We start from the raw sequence: 17,232 nt of genomic DNA, 5'->3' as shown, positions 1-17,232 counted from the left end.
ACTTTAGGCTCTCAGCAGTGTCCTGTGAGAGGTTTTACATTTGGGCTGTGTGCTGAAGACGGGGCTGACCGCTTTGCCATCCGGCAGGCGGGGTGGGAGAGGATGATCTGGAGCCACGGGGCTGCTGCTTACGAGGCCGAGTGGTGAGGCGGCAAGCCCTGGGAAAAGACCGGATTTTGGATCTGGGCCGTGGTCTTGTACATGTTAACTCTGAGGTGCTTGTTTGACTCCAAGTGAGGATGTTGAGTAGACGGTTAAATGTGAGCTGAGATTCAGTGGAGAGGTAGGGATGGGGTCATTTGGGGGCTATTAGCTGTGTAAAGGGACCGGGTAAAACTACCGAGGGGATGCGTCTACTGTATATAGGGAAGAGACCAAATGCCTGAGCCCCGGACACTCCAGTGTTCCTAGTTAGAAGAACCAGAAAAGAAAGTGAGAAGGAGCAGCCGGTGTGGTAGAACAATCAGGGGAGTGTTTTGTCCGCGACCCTGAGGAGAGAATGTTCACTCGTGGGAGCGTCTGACAGATTGAGAATTGCCCATTGCAGTTGGCAAGCCGTAAGTCCTTGGTAGAGTCCTCAGATAACTTATTGGCCAAAGCGAGACACCTTTGAATGTGACGGGAGCACGGTCGTTATGCCGCAGGACAGACCTAAACTGGTACTGTCTGGGCAAACCCAGTTGTATGGTCACCGGTTCATTAGTGACCCTGATTACAGATAGTTCAGGGGAATGTGGAGAAGGGACACTCAGTTGGAAAGGCATGACCCTGGAGTGGAAGACAGGATGCAGAACTTTTCCCAAGGACTTTTGCTGTAAAGATGGAACAGTAGGTAGGAGAGGATGTGAGTCCTGAGAGGCTTTTCTTTTTTTGGAAGACCATCGTTCTCGCAGTAACTCTGTATATTGATGGGACTCATTTTCAGAGTAGTAAAAACTGATAAAGCAGAAGAGGAAGAGAGTAGCTATAGAGGGAAAGTTCATGAAAAGGAATGAGGATGTGATCCAGAACACATGTAGAGGGATTGGTGTTAGCTAGGAGCATAGATAGAGAAGGCAGGGGATATGCGAAAGAATTTGGGAAAACTGGAGGATTTGCTGCGAGGACGAAGTGGAAACTCTCTTCTGACTACCTCTGTTTTCCCCCTGAAGTAACAAATTCTATCAACTGAAGGGTCAGGAAATGGAGAGTGTCTTCTTAAGTGAGGACAGAAAGGAATTGAGACAGTTCTGTAAGGTCACGGAGAGTAAACTGACCAAAGTGGGAAGATTGCTGGGCAGTGAGTGGCTGCTTGAGGTGTGGGGTTAGAGCTACAAAGCTAAATCGGTAGCCTCAGTTGTGTCTTTGTTCCTCGGCTTGAATTCAGGGCCAGAGTAAGGGCAGGGTTATGTTTAGTCAGGATTGATGTTTTGCCAGGCAAATATAATGGAATGAAATGGAAGCAGAGATTATTGAGGCTGTATGCAACAGTGATTATAATTACTGACATGGGATCCAAGATGGAGAAGGAGGTAATAAAGACAAGGGGAACAGGAGAGGGTTACAGTGATAAGTGCACAGTGTAGTGATTCAACACTTCTACACGTTAATGCAGTGCTCACCACAGTGATTGTCGTTACTGTCACTGTGCGGTGTTACTTCAATATTATCGACTCTATTTCCTATGCTGTACTTTTCATCTCTGGGACTTACTTATTTTTTAACTGGAAGTTTGTACCTCTTAATCCCCTTCTCCAATTTTGCCCATTCCCCCGTAAGTGCTTTCCATTTAATCCTCAAAGTAATCCTGTGGGGGTAGTGCTATTACTTCCATTTTAAGGATGAGGAAATTGAGGCACAGATTTTAAGCAGCTTGCACAGGGTCATATAGCTGATAATTAGCTTTTTAATCCAGGCAGTCAGGCTCCAGAGTCCATGCTTTGTAACTGCTACGTTACAGCTGCCTCTAAGTTGGAAAATGAGAAGCTGGTAAGGTAGGTGAACTGGCAGATCCTGTGAGGTTGAAGAGTTACTGGAGTGAGGTTCTAGAAGGAATAATACGCTGTGAACATGGGTGTACAACGATCTGTTCGGGTCCCTGCTTTTAACTTCTTGTTTGTTGAGAGTGTGTGGGTTAATGTGTCTCCGGCCAGCACCGTGAAATCCTAAAACACTTAGAGGAGAGGTGGACTCCGGGCTTATAAGGTTCTTCCCTTGCTCATTTGATATGCGAGAGCCTGAGTAGTGGAGTTCTGATTCAAAGCCGTGGTTTTTGGTAGTAAATATAGGGCACTGGCCCTAGGTAGCTAGCCGCCCCACTGCCAGCCGATTGTTTTTAATTGAAGTTTTGGAGGAACCAGTAGCTTCATAGACCTCAGCAGGAGTTCATGGATCTCCTCAGTATGTCACCCTCACTGCAGTTTAGCTCTAGCCCGTTCTGTCACTTTGAGTAACTTACTGAAGCTTTCTTAATTTGAATTTGCTTATCTGTAAAATGGGAACAGTAATACCTACTTCAACAAGATAGTAAAGAGGATTCAGTGAGAATAGTGGGGTGTGTGTGTGTGTGTGTGTGTGTTTGTGTGTGTGCGTGTGTAAGTAAACTCTACCCCCAACATGCAGCTAGAACTCATGACCCAGAGATCAAGAGGCACATGTTCTACCAGCTGAGCCTGCCAGGTGCCCCAGTAGTTCTTTATTCTTTTTCCTTTATGTATTTTGAAGTAAATTCTGTTGTTAGGTTCATATACAATTATGTGTTGTGAATGAATTGACCCTTTTATTAGTATGTAATGTCCCTCTTTGTCCCTGGTATCTAAAAAATTTATTTTTGTTTAAAAAAATTTTTTAATGTTTATTTTTGAAGTAAAGAAAGAGTGTGAGTGGGGGAGGGGCAGAGAGTGAGGGAGACACAGAATCCGAAGCAGGCTCCAGGCTCCGAGCTGTCAGCATAGAGCCTGACACGGGGCTCAAATCCACGAACCGTGAGATCACGACCTGAGCCGAAGTCAGACACTTAACCGACTGAGCCACCCAGGTGCCCCTAAAAAAAAATTTTTTTTAAATTTGAGTATAGTTGACACATTGGTAATTTTTTGTTGTTTTGTTTTGTAGTTTGCTTTGTATGATATTAGAATAGCCACTCCTGGCGCATCTGGGTGGCTCAGTCAGTTAAGCGTCCGACTTCAGCTCAGGTCACGATCTCACGGTCCGTGAGTTCGAGCCCCGCGTTGGGCCCTGGGCTGATGGCTCAGAGCCTGGAGCCTGCTTCTGATTCTGTGTCTCCCTCTCTCTCTGCCCCTCCCCCGTTCATGCTCTGTCTCTGTCTCAAAAATAAATAAACGTTAAAAAAAAAAATTAAAAAAAAAAAAAAAAAAGAATAGCCACTCCTGCCTAATTTTGATTAGTGTTGCATGATATATTTGTTTCCTTAAATATGTCATATTTGGATTGACTTTCAAGTAGATAGCATATAGTTGGGTCTTTTTTTGTTAAACATTTAAAACATTTTATTTTGGGGGGGGTAGGGGAATGAGAAGTGGAGGGGCAGAGTGGGGGGCGGGGAGAGAATCTTAACCAGGCTCTACGCCCAGCATGGAGCCTGACATGGGGCTCGATCTCACACTTGTGAGATCATGACCTCAGCCAAAATCAAGAGCTGGACACTTAACCAACTGAGCCGCACTTAACCAGGTGCCCTGGGTCATGTTGTTTTAATTGATTCTGACAATCTCTGTATTTTCATTGATTTAGTTCACTTACATTTAGTGTAATTCTTAATTGGTTTCAATTTAGACCTATCATTTATTATTTTTTTCTAATAATAATTATTTATTTTGGTTTTGGTAATTTTTATGTCTAAAATTTCCACTTGGTTCTTCTGTATATCTTCTATAGCAGATATATTCTGTTTTAAAAATTTTCTTCGGAATTTTCAAAATTGTTCATTTGAATATTTTATGATATCTACCTTAAAGTGCGTGTCGGATAATTCCAACCTCTGTGTCATTTTGTCATTGGCCTTTTTTCATTGTATTTTCTCATATGATTTGACATTTTTGTAGTTCTTTGTGTATCAAGTAATTTTGGATTGTTTTCTGAACATTTTAGCTCTTTTGTTACAAGAATGTGGGTTTTACCACCATCTTATGGAGAAATGTTGAGATTTTTGATTTGGCAGGCACTTGGCCTGGGTATGTAAGGATACAGGTTTCAATGAGCCTTTTTTGGGCTGTGGTAAGTTTAGTTTAGTTTTCAAAGCCTTTGCAGTGCTGATAGTATCTGTACTCTGTGTGCACTACCAAGTGGGCAGCCTGCAACCTGGCCAGGTAGCTGTCAGCTCAGTCCTGGAAGTCTTTGTTATACTTTATAGGATCAGGTCCACACGTGGGCACATTGTGGGTCAGCTCAGTCAGGCTCTCTCTTCCTGAATCTCGGCAATCGTTCCTGGGTGTTAGACTGTTGAGTTCAGGCCAGGGGATACTGGAGAGGGGATACCGGAGAGGTAAAATAGTCAACTCGGTGACATTGGCAGTACTTTGAATTCCGGTGTCTGTCCCTGATCATCCTGCTATTCTGTGTTTTTTTGTTATTGATGTTGTGTATTTATTTATTTTGAGAGAGAGAGAGAAAGTACGAGTGGGGGAGGGCAGAGAGAGAGAGAGAGAGAGAGAGAGAGAGAGAGAGAGGAAGAGAGAGAGAATCCTAAGCACTAACAGTGAGGAGCCTGATGCAGAGCCCAGACCCATGAATCATGAAATCTTGACGAGAGCTGAAGTCAGACCCTTAGCTGACTGAGCCACCCAGGCGCTCCCAGCTGTTCTGTATTTTTAAGGAAACTCAAATAATTGTTCCATGTGTTGTATCCATGTTTTATGGTTCCATTCAGTGGCAGTAAAAGTTTGGCATATATTCCTCCATAGAACTGGAGCCCCTTGATTATCTTCTGTTTGTGATTTTTACGTTTTTAAAGTGAAAAAACAGGCTATAGTTTTATTTTCTTGCATTATCTTTGAGTTGGTAGGACAGGCATAATATATGTAAAAAATGGATAGTGGAATATTGTGTCTTTTTTTATTTTTCCTTATGGAACAGGTCTTTATATGGATATTGGCTTTATATAATGTCTTTGATTTTGCTGTCATTGTCATGCCAATCTCATAGAATGAGTTGGGAAGTGTTCCTTCCTTCATTATTTCCTGGAGATAGTGTAGGATTAGTACTATTTCTCAAACCTTTGCTAGATTTGTCAATAAAGATACCTGGGATTGGAATTCCTGTGGGAATGTTTATACTTATAAACTTATTTTTAAAAATAGGCATTGGGTTAATCAAATTTTCTTTCTCGTCTCGAGTCTGTTTTTTGATAATTTGGATTGTGACCATTTCATCTAAGTTGTTGAATTATTTATAATATTTTCTCATTTTCTTTTTAATGGGTATTTTTCTAGTGATGACCCCAGTTTTTAATTTTTCTATTGGTAGTTTATGTATTTATCTCTCTTTGCTGTCATTTTTTTCTGGAAAGTCATCTATTAATTTTTTCAAAGAACCATCTTTAGGTTTCATTGATTTTTAAAAATTCTCTTATTGTGTTTTTATGTCAGTGATTTTGACTATTTCTTTTTTTGTATTTTTTAATGTTTTTATTTATTTTTGAGACAGAGACAGGGCATGAGCAGGGGAGGGGCAGAGAGAGGGGGAGACACAGAATCTGAAGCAGGCTCCAGGCTCTGAGCTGTCAGCACAGAGCCCGAAGTGGGGCTCGAACTCAACGGAGTGTGAGATCATGACCTGAGCTGAAGTCGGACGCTTAACTGACTGAGCCACCCAGGCACCCCTTGACTGTTATTTCTTACTATGATTTTGATTTGATGTTCTATTTCTAGTTTCTTTATTTTTTATTTTATTTATTATTATTTTTTTTCCTTTTCTAGATTCTTAAAGGAGAGGCTTCTTTTATTATTAGAGTTGAGATCTTTCTTATTTTCTGCTATAACTGAATTTCCATTTTTTCACTACTTACCTGAATCTTACAAATTTCAAAATGCTGTATTTTCATTTTCATTTAGTTCAAGCTGTTTTCAAATTTCCTTATCATTTCCTTCTTGACTAGTGGGTTATTTAGAATTTGTGTGTGTGTGTGTGTGTGTGTGTTATCAGATATTCGAGGATATTGCTTATAATCTTTTTTGTTTTCAGTTTAGTTCCACTGTAACCCTAGAACGTGTTTGATATAATTTCAGTCTTTTAAGATTTGTTGAACTTTGTGTTAAGGCCTACAATTTGGCTTATTCTGGGGTTGTGTGCTTGAAAAGAGAAGGTATATTCTGTTGTTATTAAGTCGAGTGTTCTAGAATGGTCAATTTAGACCTACTTGGTTGATAGTACCTTTAAGTATTTTGTGTCTTTATTGAGTTTTATGTCTACATATATCAATTACTGAGCAGTGTTGTAAACAAGTATATAAATATAATTGTGTATCTAAATATTTCTATTTTCAATTATGTATTTTGAAGCATTGGGTGGGTGCATTTTAGGATTATTGTCTCCTTGATGAATTGACACTTTTATCGTTATGTAATGTCCACTGCTAGTTCTTACAATATTCCATGTTTGAAGTATGCTTTAAAAAAGTGTGTGTGTGTGTGTGTGTGTGTGTATTTCAAGTTTTTATTTAAATTCTAGTTAGTTAACATATAATATGGGTTTCAGGAGTAGAATTTAGTGATTCATCATTTTCTATTTTTTAAAATTTGTTTAATTTACATCTAAGTTAGCATATGGTGCAACAATGATTTCAGGAGTGGATTCTTTAATGTCCCTTACCTATTTAGACCATCCTCCCTCCCAAAATCCCTCCAGCAACCCTCTGTTCTCTATATTTAAGTCTTTTATGTTTTGTCCCCTTCCCTGTTTTTATATTATTTTTGCTTCCCTTCCCTTATGTTCATCTGTTTTGTATCTTAAATTCCTCATATCAGTGAAGTCATATGATATTTGTCTTTCTCTGATGAATTTGGCTTAGCATAATGCCTTCCAGTTCCATCCATGTAGTTGCATAAAAAATTTTTTTTAATGTTTATTTTTTGAGAAAGAGAGCATGAGCATGAGCAGGGGAGGGGCAGAGAGAGGGGGAGACAAAGAATCTGAAGCAGGCTCCAGGCTATGAGCTGTCTGCACAGAGCCCGACATGGGGCTTGAACTCATGGACCCTGAGATCATGACCTGAGCCGAAGTCACATGTTTAACTGACTGAGCCACCCAGGCACTCCTGAAGTATGCTTTTTTAATAATATAGTCATAGCTTTCTTTTGATTAGTATTGTCACATTATATCTTTCTGTCTCTTTGTTCTTTTATCCTATAAGTATCTTTAATAGTTAAAGTATGTGTCTTAGACATTATAGACTGCTTTTTAAATTTAAACTGATAATTTCTGCGTTTTAACTTAATTTTTTTCATCATAAGTGTACTCTGTAATCCCCATCACCTATTTTGGCCATCCCTCCCATCCATCTCCCTTCTGGTAACCATCGGTTTGCTCTCTATAGTTAAGAGTCTTTTTCTTGGTTTGTCTCTTTGTTTTCTTTGTTCATTGGTTTTGTTTTTTAAATTCCACATATGTTTGAAATCATATGGGATTTATCTTTCTCTGAGTTATTTTACTTAGTGTTATATTCTCTACCTCTATCCATGTTGTTGCAAATGGCAAAGATTACATTCTTTTTTTATGCCCGAGTAGTATTCCATTATTTATGTACACCACGTCTTCTTTATCCTTTCATCTATTGGTGGGCACTTGGGCTGCTTTTGTAGTTTGTTGTAAATAATGCAATAAATGTAAGGGTGCATGTATTTCTTAAAAGTAGTGTTTTGTATTTTGGGGGGTATAAATACCCAGTAATGTGATTCCTGGATCATAGAGTAGTTCTAGTTTTAACTTTTTTAAAAAACTTCTTAAACAAATGTTTGTTTATTCTTGAGAGGGAGAGAAAGAGAGAGCACATGCGCATGAGCAGGGGAGGGGCAGAGAGCGATGCAGACACAGAATCTGAAGCAGGCTCCAGGGTTTGAGCTGTCAGCACAGAGCCTGATACGGGGCTTGAACCCACGAAGCATGAGATCATGACCCTTTTTTTTTTTAGAGGATTCTATTCTATCTCTTTGACTAACAAGCTGTGCATCTGTGTGTTTTCATAGAGGAGTTGCTCTAGAGTTTACATTATACATTTTTAACTTATCAGCATCTGCCTTCAGGTAACATTTTATCACTGCAGATGTAGTATAAGACTTTGTGTGCCAGTATATTTTCAGTTTTGCCCTCCTAGGTTTTGAAATACTGTTGCCAAACTGATTTTAGATGTATTATGAACCCCACAATAAATTTTAATTTTTGCTTTAAACAATTAACTTTTAAAAAGATTAAAAATGAGGAAAATATCTTTTATATATTCACATACTTAGCATTTCCATCACTTTTTATTGTTTTGCATACAGATATCTTGATCCAGGTTTTTTTTTATTATATTTTTTAATGTTTAGTTATACTTCTGAGAGGGAGAGAGAGAGAGACAGAACATGAGTGGGTGAGGGGCAAAGAGAGAGGGACACACAGAATCGGAAGCAGGCTCCAGGCTCCAAGCTGTCAGCCCAGAGCCCCATGTGGGGCTCGAACTCATGAGCTGTGAGATCATGACCTGAGCCAAAGTCGGATACTCAACTGACTGAGCCAGCCAAGCTCCCTGATCCAGGATTTTATTATCATTTTCCTTTTGTCTGAAGATTTCTTTAACAGGGGCTCCAGGGTGGCTCAGTCAGGTAAGCATCTGACCTTTTATGTTACTTTTATTTTTGAAGGATGCTCTTTGCTACATGTTTTGCTCAAGGTTTATGAGTTTTTTTTCCTTAATGTTTCTCCAACCCCTTTAATTATGTTGTTTCACTGTCTTCTGGCTTACATAATTTCAGATGAGAAATTTGTAGTCACTCTTGTTTTTCTTACTCTGTAAGTAATATGTCTTAGGCTGCTTTTTAAGATTTTTCTTTTATTTCTCTGTTTCAGCAAGTTGACTATAAAGTGTCGTGTGTGTGTGTGTGTGTGGTGTTTGCCATTTTATTGTGGTTCTTGGATCTGTGGATTTACAGTTCCTTAGTTTGCAAGATTTACAGCTAGTATTTCACCAAATACATATTCTTATTCCCTTCCCACTCCCAACCTCACATGTTAGATTGGTTGCTATTGCCCCACAGGGCTCTGTAGCTGTTTGTCTTTTTTCATTTCATCTTTTACTTTGGGTAGGTATTGTTTGCTGTATCTTTAAGGTCATTCATCTTTTCTTTTGCCATTTCTGATCAGATGTTAATTATTCAAAGTGAAAATTTTGTTAGTTTTTGATGTTACCTCTGTGAATTCCATTAAAATTTTTTTACTCATTTTTCTCATTCATTTTCCTTTACATACATTTATTTATTTATTTAACATTTATTCATTTTTGAGAGACAGAGACAGAGCATAAGCGGGGGGGGGGGGGTGGGGGGCAAAGAGCGAGGGAGACACAGAATCTGAAGCAGGCTCCAGGCTCCGAGCTGTCAGCACAGAGCCTGATGTGGGGCTTGAACTCACAAACCACGAGATCGTGAACTGAGCCGAAGTCAGATGTTCAACTGACTGAGCCACCCAGGGCCCTATCTTTTACATTCTTTTTTAATAAAATGTTTATTTATTTGGTGGTGGAGAGGGGCAGAAAGGGAGAGAGAGAATCCCAAGCAGGCTCCAGGCTCAGTGCAGAACCTGGCATGGGGCTCCATCCCACGACTGGGAAATTACGACCTGAGCTAATATCAAGAGTGGGATGCTTAACCCACTGAGCCACCCCAGGGCTCCTCATTTTCTATTTCATTCTTAAGCATATGACGCATATTGATAATAGGTGATTTAATATCTGTGGTTGTCCCTTCTGTTAACTCCATTGTTTTCTGTTTTTATTTTTATATTTTCTCCTGGTTGAGACTCACATTTTCCTGCTTCTCTGTATACTTGGTACATTTTCATTGGATGCCATACTTTGTGATTTTTGTTGTTCCTATTGTTTTTTGTTGTTGTTGAGCTAGATTTGTTGTAAAACAAATGTTGAACTTTGTTTTAAAGTTAGTTTTGGAAAATTTTGATTATTGAGACTTATTTGTTAGCTCTCTTAGGGATGGTGTAGAAGATAATGTGTTGTAGGCTTCATTTAGCATTACTTTTATTTGTTTGTTTTTGTTACTTATTTTTAAGTAGGCTTCATGCTCAGTGCAGAGCCCAACGTGGGGCTTGAACTCAGGACCCTGAGATCAAGACCTGAGCTGAGATCAAGAGTTGGACACTTTACCGGATGAGCCACCCAGCCACCCCAGCCCTAATTTTAAAGGCATGTTTTGAATGTGTTAATATAGTCAGTGAGGTCTTGGCACTCTGGCTGGAGGGAATACGACTGATTCCTGGCTCTGGGAGCTCTGGGACTTGTGTTGCAGCTGTGCTCTCATCTTTCCTTGGAACTTGTTCTTGTTCAGCCTTTTGGGGTTTTACTCCACTTTTAAACAGATTGGTATTCAGATAAAAACTTAAGGGTACCCTTATGCAGATGTCTGGATCTATTTCCCTGTACAACTCCTTCCTCTTGTGTACTCTGTTCCACAATTTCTAGCCTCCAGAACAGGTGATTTCTGTGTCCCCATTTCCGCAAAATTGCCAGCCTCTGAGTTCCCCTCTCTGTGCTGTAGTTTGTACATTAACTCCATGCAGAAAGCCTTTGTGATGTGGGGTGCCTGGCTGGCTCAGTGTGAAGAGCATGTTAGTCTTGATCTCAGAGTTGTGAGTTTGAGCCCCACATTGGGTGAGATTAAACAAACAAACAAACAAACAAACAAACAAAGTTTTAGAAAAGTAAAAAAGAAAAGAAAGGCTTTGTGATAGTAGGGTTCACCTTGTTTCTTTCCTGTTGTCCAGGGATTACAGTTCTGTCCCTCCCTTTTGTTTAATGTCTAGTCATGGTTGTTTCCTATAGTCTGTCTGGTTTTCTAGCTGTTTATGGCTGGAGGGTAATTTGAACCTTCTTATTTGAACCTTCTTACTCCCATGTGGCTTTAAATAGAAGTCTGCTGTATTATTTTAGGAACTTAAATGAGTTTTAATTCATAGTATTAATATGGAACATTGGATTTTTGGTGGAAATTTTTCTTTAGTTAGTGCTGTTATTTCAAATTTCTTTGCAACAGAGTGAATCAAAACTACAATAAAAGGGCTAATAGATACAAAAGAAAAAGAGAAGAGGGAAGAAAAGCCAAAGAAAAATTAAAATAAATAATTTTTATGTTACCATATGTAATTAGACTTCAAAGTTCTATTAAAAACCAAAACTGGGAACATCTGAAAGCAATATGGAAATATAAAATGTAGGCATCTATTTTTCAGTGATACGGCTTTGACAAAGTACGGCCATTATCTTTTGCATTCAGAAAAAAATAAATTTAGCATTTGATTAGTCAGAAAAATCATACCAGAAGCCAGTGAGCAGCAATAGAAAAACATAAAGGAGGGGTGCCTGGGTGGCTCAGTGGGTTGGGTGTCCAACTTCTGCTCAGGTCATGATCTCATAGTCCATGAGTTGGAGCCCTAGTCAGGTTCTGTGCTGACAGCTCTGAGCCTGGAGCCTGCTTCCGATTCTGTGTTTCCCTCTCTCTCTGCCCCACCCCTGCTTGCTCTCTTTCAAAACTGAATAAACATTAAAAAAAATAAAAAGAAAAAAAGAGAAATTTAAAGGAAATATGGGAAATTTAAAAATTACATAATGTTGATAAGTTGGTCCATTGAACAGAAGGAAAAGAATTGTGATGGATTGGTGAATGTAAAAAGCATGCCTTATTGGTGCCAAAACCAAGAATTGAGAGAAGTAAGGAAAAGAAAGCAAGGCAAAAATTAAAAATTTCTATTTGAGGAATACCACAATATAGAAAGCTCACACACACACACACTCCCTCCACCCCCCACCCCCCCCACTTCTAGATAAAACAAATTTGAAATAAAGCCAATTGTGCCAGAAAACAAAAAATAGCAATGGTCAGGAAAGTGGAGAAAGAAACATAAAACAGAGCAAAACACTGGTTTGGAACATTAAATGACAAAACCAGCTAAGTCATCATGTTTCAATTTCTTTAACAATGAGTATTCATTGTCATGAAGAATCATAAAAGAAAGATTAAAATTCTGCCTCCATAGTATCTCTTGAACTAGTTTCTTATTGTCTATTCCATTGTAGCAGTTATGTTGGGATTATTTCAAGAATTTCCAATCTCTCTGTACATAGTCCTTATATTTGTCTATAGGTTTCTACAAAAGCAGATTCCTTTTATTAAGAAAATTCTTTGACCTTCTATCTCCTTACTGCCCTTCCCACTTACTCTGTTCCAGCCACAGTGTATTTTTGCTCTTCTTCCAACCCTCACATACTCTTAATGTCAGTAGCTTTGCATTTGCCTCTTCCTTCTACTGTAGTGCTCTTTTTCCAGATATCTGCGTGGTTTGCTTCCTGTTGTACCTCAGGTCTCTACTGAACTGTCTCTTTACAGAAAATTTTATTTTGTAAAGTTTATTTTATGAATATCTTTATAATTCTTTTTAAAAAATGTTTAAATGTTTATTTTTGAGAGAGAGAGAGACAGAGCAGGGGAGGGGCAGAGAGAGAGAGAGAGAGAGAGAGAGAGAGAGAGGGAGACACAGAATCCCAAGCAAGCTCCAGGGTCTGAGCTGTCAGCACAGAGCCCGACTCGGGCCTTGAACTCACGAACTGCAAGATCATTATCTGAGCAGAAGTGGGACGCTAATTGCGCGTCCGGGCGCCTCTATCTTAATTAAAATTGTAGTTAGTCCCTTATTTTTTGCTTTATAGTTTTCCTTCATATTATCTTGATGTTATATGTATTTTTTGTTTGTTTGTTTAGAAGAGTAACATTTCTTCTCACTAGAATGTGGTTTAGTGAAGACAGAGATTTTGTTGTTTAACCCTGTATCCTGTATTTTAACAGAGCCAGACACAGGAGGATTGATCGAATCATCTAATGATGCTTGTTTTTTTTTATTTTTATTTTTTTAACGTTTATTTATTTTTGAGACAGAGAGAGACAGAGCATGAATGGGGGAGGGTCAGAGAGAGGGAGACACAGAATCTGAAACAGGCTTCAGGCTCTGAGCTGTCAGCACAGAGCCCGAAGCGGGGCTTGAACTCTCGGACCGCGAGATCATGACCTGAGCCGAAGTCGGCGGCTTAACCGACTGAGCCACCCAGGCGCCCCTAATGATGCTTGTTAAATATGTTGTCCGAGTAATTGTAATTCTAGCTATACTTCATCTCCATTTCTGAGAGTGGGATGTGAACATTTTTCATAATGATTGTGAATCTATCAGTTCCTCTTTGATGTGTAAATGTTTGCTTTATAAAATGTGAGAAGTTCTGTTGAGGTATCTTGGTAAATTAATCTTTTTATTATTAAATAATGGCAGCCAAGTTTAAGCCACTTACATTTACTGTGAAAACTTACATTTGTATTTAATTTTTATCTTGTTACTTTATTTTCTGTCTATTACATATTGTTTTATTTTTCCTTTGGCCCATTTTGGTTTGGTCAAATGTTCCTCATCCCTTCTTTCCCTTTGTTGTAAAGTTTTCTTTTAAATTTAAACATAACTACTTAATAAATTCTAAAGCTAAATATCCTTTCCCTTTTTCCATGAGCCCTAAAATGAACCTTGGAATCCTTTAGCCCCAGTCACCTTCTTACCCAGTCCATGTGGTTTCTTAGTTCTGTTTCTTTCCCCTTCCCTCATGAAGTTTGAAACGATGCTGTTTTGGCTGCTTGATCTGTTGTATTAGCTAATTTCTAATATTAAATCATACTTTCTTTCTAATATTAAGTCATACTTTCATTTTGGTGATATTTACTATTATTTTACTTAGTTTTTTTTTTTTTTTTTTTCCTTCCCCAACCATAGTTTGTAGATATATTTGTTAGGATTTTGGTTCCAAGTGTTTTCTTTTAAAGTCTTTTGTGGGTAGGAGTGACCTTTTGACAATTTGCAATAGTTCATATCGAAAATCATTTAGACTTTGATTGCTTTAACTTAAAAAATTCTCATGTTACATCTCTTTTATTGTTTTTGATTAATATCATTTAAAAGAAAGATTTAAGTAGATTTCCTATTTAAATTTTCTATTTTCTATTGTTTAAAAAAGCTTTTGTTTAGTTTTTTCTTATTATTAATCCTTTATTTTCTACTCTTTTGAGTGTTTTTCACCTTAAATAGTGAGTTTTGTGACTTTTTGAGTAATGAAATAATTTAAAGCTCTGAAATTGAATACTGCTGTCAATTTCTAAGTTTTAAAAATATACAATTTCTTGTTTTTCTTATTTTATGTTTAAAAAGTGGATTTTTTTTGACTAATTTCTATCCTTAATTTCTGAGACTTCACAAATTTAAGGCATTTTTTTAAATTGCATTAGGTCAAAGACTCACTTTTTCATGACTCTTGTTTTTATTTTACTTTACTGAAGTGAATTTTGTAAATTAAGTTGCACCACATTTGTAGGTGTGTGATTAGATTATGTCAACATTTACAGAATTTATTATTATTTTTTTTTTGAGTGGTTTGCAAGGGTCTGCATCACTTTTATGTATGGAAGCATCTTAAAAATAAGCTTCTCTGGGCATCACTACTCATTTCACTAGGTAGAGAGGTATGTAACCTGGCGTATGAACTTGAAAAGAAGTTCAAGTTCATTGGGTGGTTAAAAAACTCCTCGTATAGACAGAGGGTCATCTACACGGTCAGGTCAAGAGAAGAACAGGGCATAAAATAAAGAATACTTTAAAAAGTGAGTTGTGAGGACAAAATATATCATTCTGGGCTGTATTCACATTTGTGTAAGGAAAGGCTGGGTTTGAAGGAGAAATGACTCTAAAGTGTTAATATTTGCCATTTGATATGGTATTAATGTAGTTAAAATTGCCTAAATTGTTTGATTTTGTATACCTTCAACTTTTTATGTGTGTTAAATATAATTATAAGCCTTAACATTTATAATTCTATGTATTTATTTCTATATAGGCCTCGAAGCAGAGGAAAAATTACAGTGGAAGATGAGGACAGCATGATGGACTGGAGACAACAGAAACAGAAAATATTGTGGAAACAGGTATCAAACTTACAGATTTTTAAAAATGTACATCATAATTTGCACAATTAGCATTTGTCTGTATACTGAGTTCTAAAATTTACATCTGCTGAAGTAGTTTGATAGGGTTATGACAGTGAAAAAACTGAGTTCTTTTTTCCTGACAGTGCTGATTTAGTGGAAAATATTTAATATCTATAGAGAAATGTTTTTATTGAAGCAAAATTAAAACTGGGTTAAGCAGTAGTTCCAGGTCATCAGTTTGATAGTTTGTAGTATATTTCTTTTATGAACCACCCAGCGTTTGTTTGAAGCTTATTGTGTTAGTATATGTGTGAGGGGAAAAATATGCCCCATTAACTAATGGTATTGTGAAATGCTGGGTTAAACCAGACCAAATGCTTTCTGGTCTTTTGGACGTTTAGGTGCCTTAAAGAAGCTAATGTGTATTGTGATCTGCAAAGGGAAGATACTTCCAAATTTATAGAGTTAGTGATTTACAATGTCAAAAGGACGAGGTTTCATATTGTATTCAGAAGGCATCTGTGTGAGATGGTCTCTCGTTGGCAGTGGTTTTTAAACCGTTGTTTGATAGAGTTTAGACATAGCGATTGGCTTTTTCTCTGAAGTTGAATGTTGTCTTCCTGTTGCTCACAGAACGTCATCCAGTTTTTAGAGAAAAGTTAGAAATTGCTGTATCCTGAAACACAATTTCCATAAGATACTTCGCCAGTGTGTTGGTGCTCTACAGCTGTAATTCTTGGAAGGCCTTCACGTGTTCTCCAGTTCTCATCCCTCTTTCTTTTCCAGTAGGGTCTCAGTAGGAAGAGTTCCGGCTGTAGCTTGGAATGCACAGTTCCACATTTTGCCGTTTTGCTGCGGATTTGTTACCACATTGGTTTAAGCTTGAATTTATATAAGTGCCCCACTAGTTACTTTTCAGGATTTTTTTCCTAAAATTTTTTCTGTACTGTATACTGTTACTTTCTAGCGGAAGGTCTTTTTGAAGTCTTAAGTGACATTTTTCAACATAGCGATTGCTTAGGAGTTGCTTTAAACCAGTGCTACCAGACTGTGCCACAGGCAGTCTTCTAACAGCAGTCTTCCCGAGTACTTTCCCTCATTCTCTAGAAATTTAGCATCTGCCTTTCTCCTTTCCCCTGCTCCTCCCATTGTGATTTTTAAAAAAAAAAAAAATTTTTTTTTAACGTTTATTTATTTTTGAGACAGAGAGAGACACAGCATGAACGGGGGGGGGGGGGGCAGAGAGAGGGAGACACAGAATCGGAAGCAAGCTCCAGGTTCTGAGCCATCGGCCCAGAGCCCGACGCGGGGCTCGAACTCGTGGACCGCAAGATCGTGACCTGAGCTGAAGTCGGACGCTTAACCGACTGAGCCACCCAGGCGCCCCTGTGATTTTAATAATCTATTCAGTACCCAGACCTCTTGGCTCCTGGATTTCCTTAAAGTTCCTATTCTGCAGCCCACCTCAGTCCTCTTAATGTAGGGCCATAAGAAGGTCCTACATTATTAGCCTTTGTCGTTGTCTCGCTTGTTATCAGGATTGCCGTTTCACTTCCAGAATCTCGCCATCAACTGTCCTAACGCTCTGACTGCTACCCCTTCTTTTTCCAGCTTGTTTTCTCCCAGTATTCTCACATCATAATTCTTCAACCATATCGAGTCCTCCAATCCAGTGATCTTAGCGATGGGTTGTTACCCTCCTCCACTAGCTCCGAGTTTGTGACCCATTGTTGGAGTCATCGTCTCAACTTTAACGTTTTTACCACCCTCCGATTGGTTTCCTTTTATTACAAAACCTAAATTCTGCAATGTAGCAGCTGAAAATGGCTGGAGAAAAACATAAACTTGGTCACTGGTTTCATTTTAAATTTATGACTTCAAATCTCAAGTGTGTATGATTGCTACCCTACACTCATTCCACGTGTACTTAGAAATTTCCTCTCCCAGTATCAGTGATGATTCTTTCATCACCTTCTCTTCTCTTTTCAAGCTTCTAACACCTCTTCCCATTTTTCATTCT

The 17,232-nt window shown here is 38.4% G+C and overlaps 1 protein-coding gene across 1 annotated transcript in view; it reads left to right on the top strand.

Annotated features, from left to right (window-relative positions):
* KMT2C (lysine methyltransferase 2C) overlaps positions 1 to 17,232 on the top strand; it is a 284,438-nt gene that overhangs the window by 63,186 nt on the left and 204,020 nt on the right. The window contains 2 exon segments of the mRNA XM_019424862.2: positions 15,122 to 15,162; positions 15,165 to 15,209. Coding sequence (XP_019280407.2) covers positions 15,122 to 15,162; positions 15,165 to 15,209 — 86 coding nt within the window.

The sequence above is a fragment of the Panthera pardus genome, unplaced genomic scaffold, assembly GCF_024362965.1.
Source record: "Panthera pardus isolate Hobbes unplaced genomic scaffold, ASM2436296v1 HiC_scaffold_9, whole genome shotgun sequence".
Classification (NCBI taxonomy): Eukaryota; Metazoa; Chordata; class Mammalia; order Carnivora; family Felidae; genus Panthera; species Panthera pardus.
Note: the sequence above shows the minus strand (reverse complement) of the source record. Positions and strands in the feature narration are given on the sequence as shown.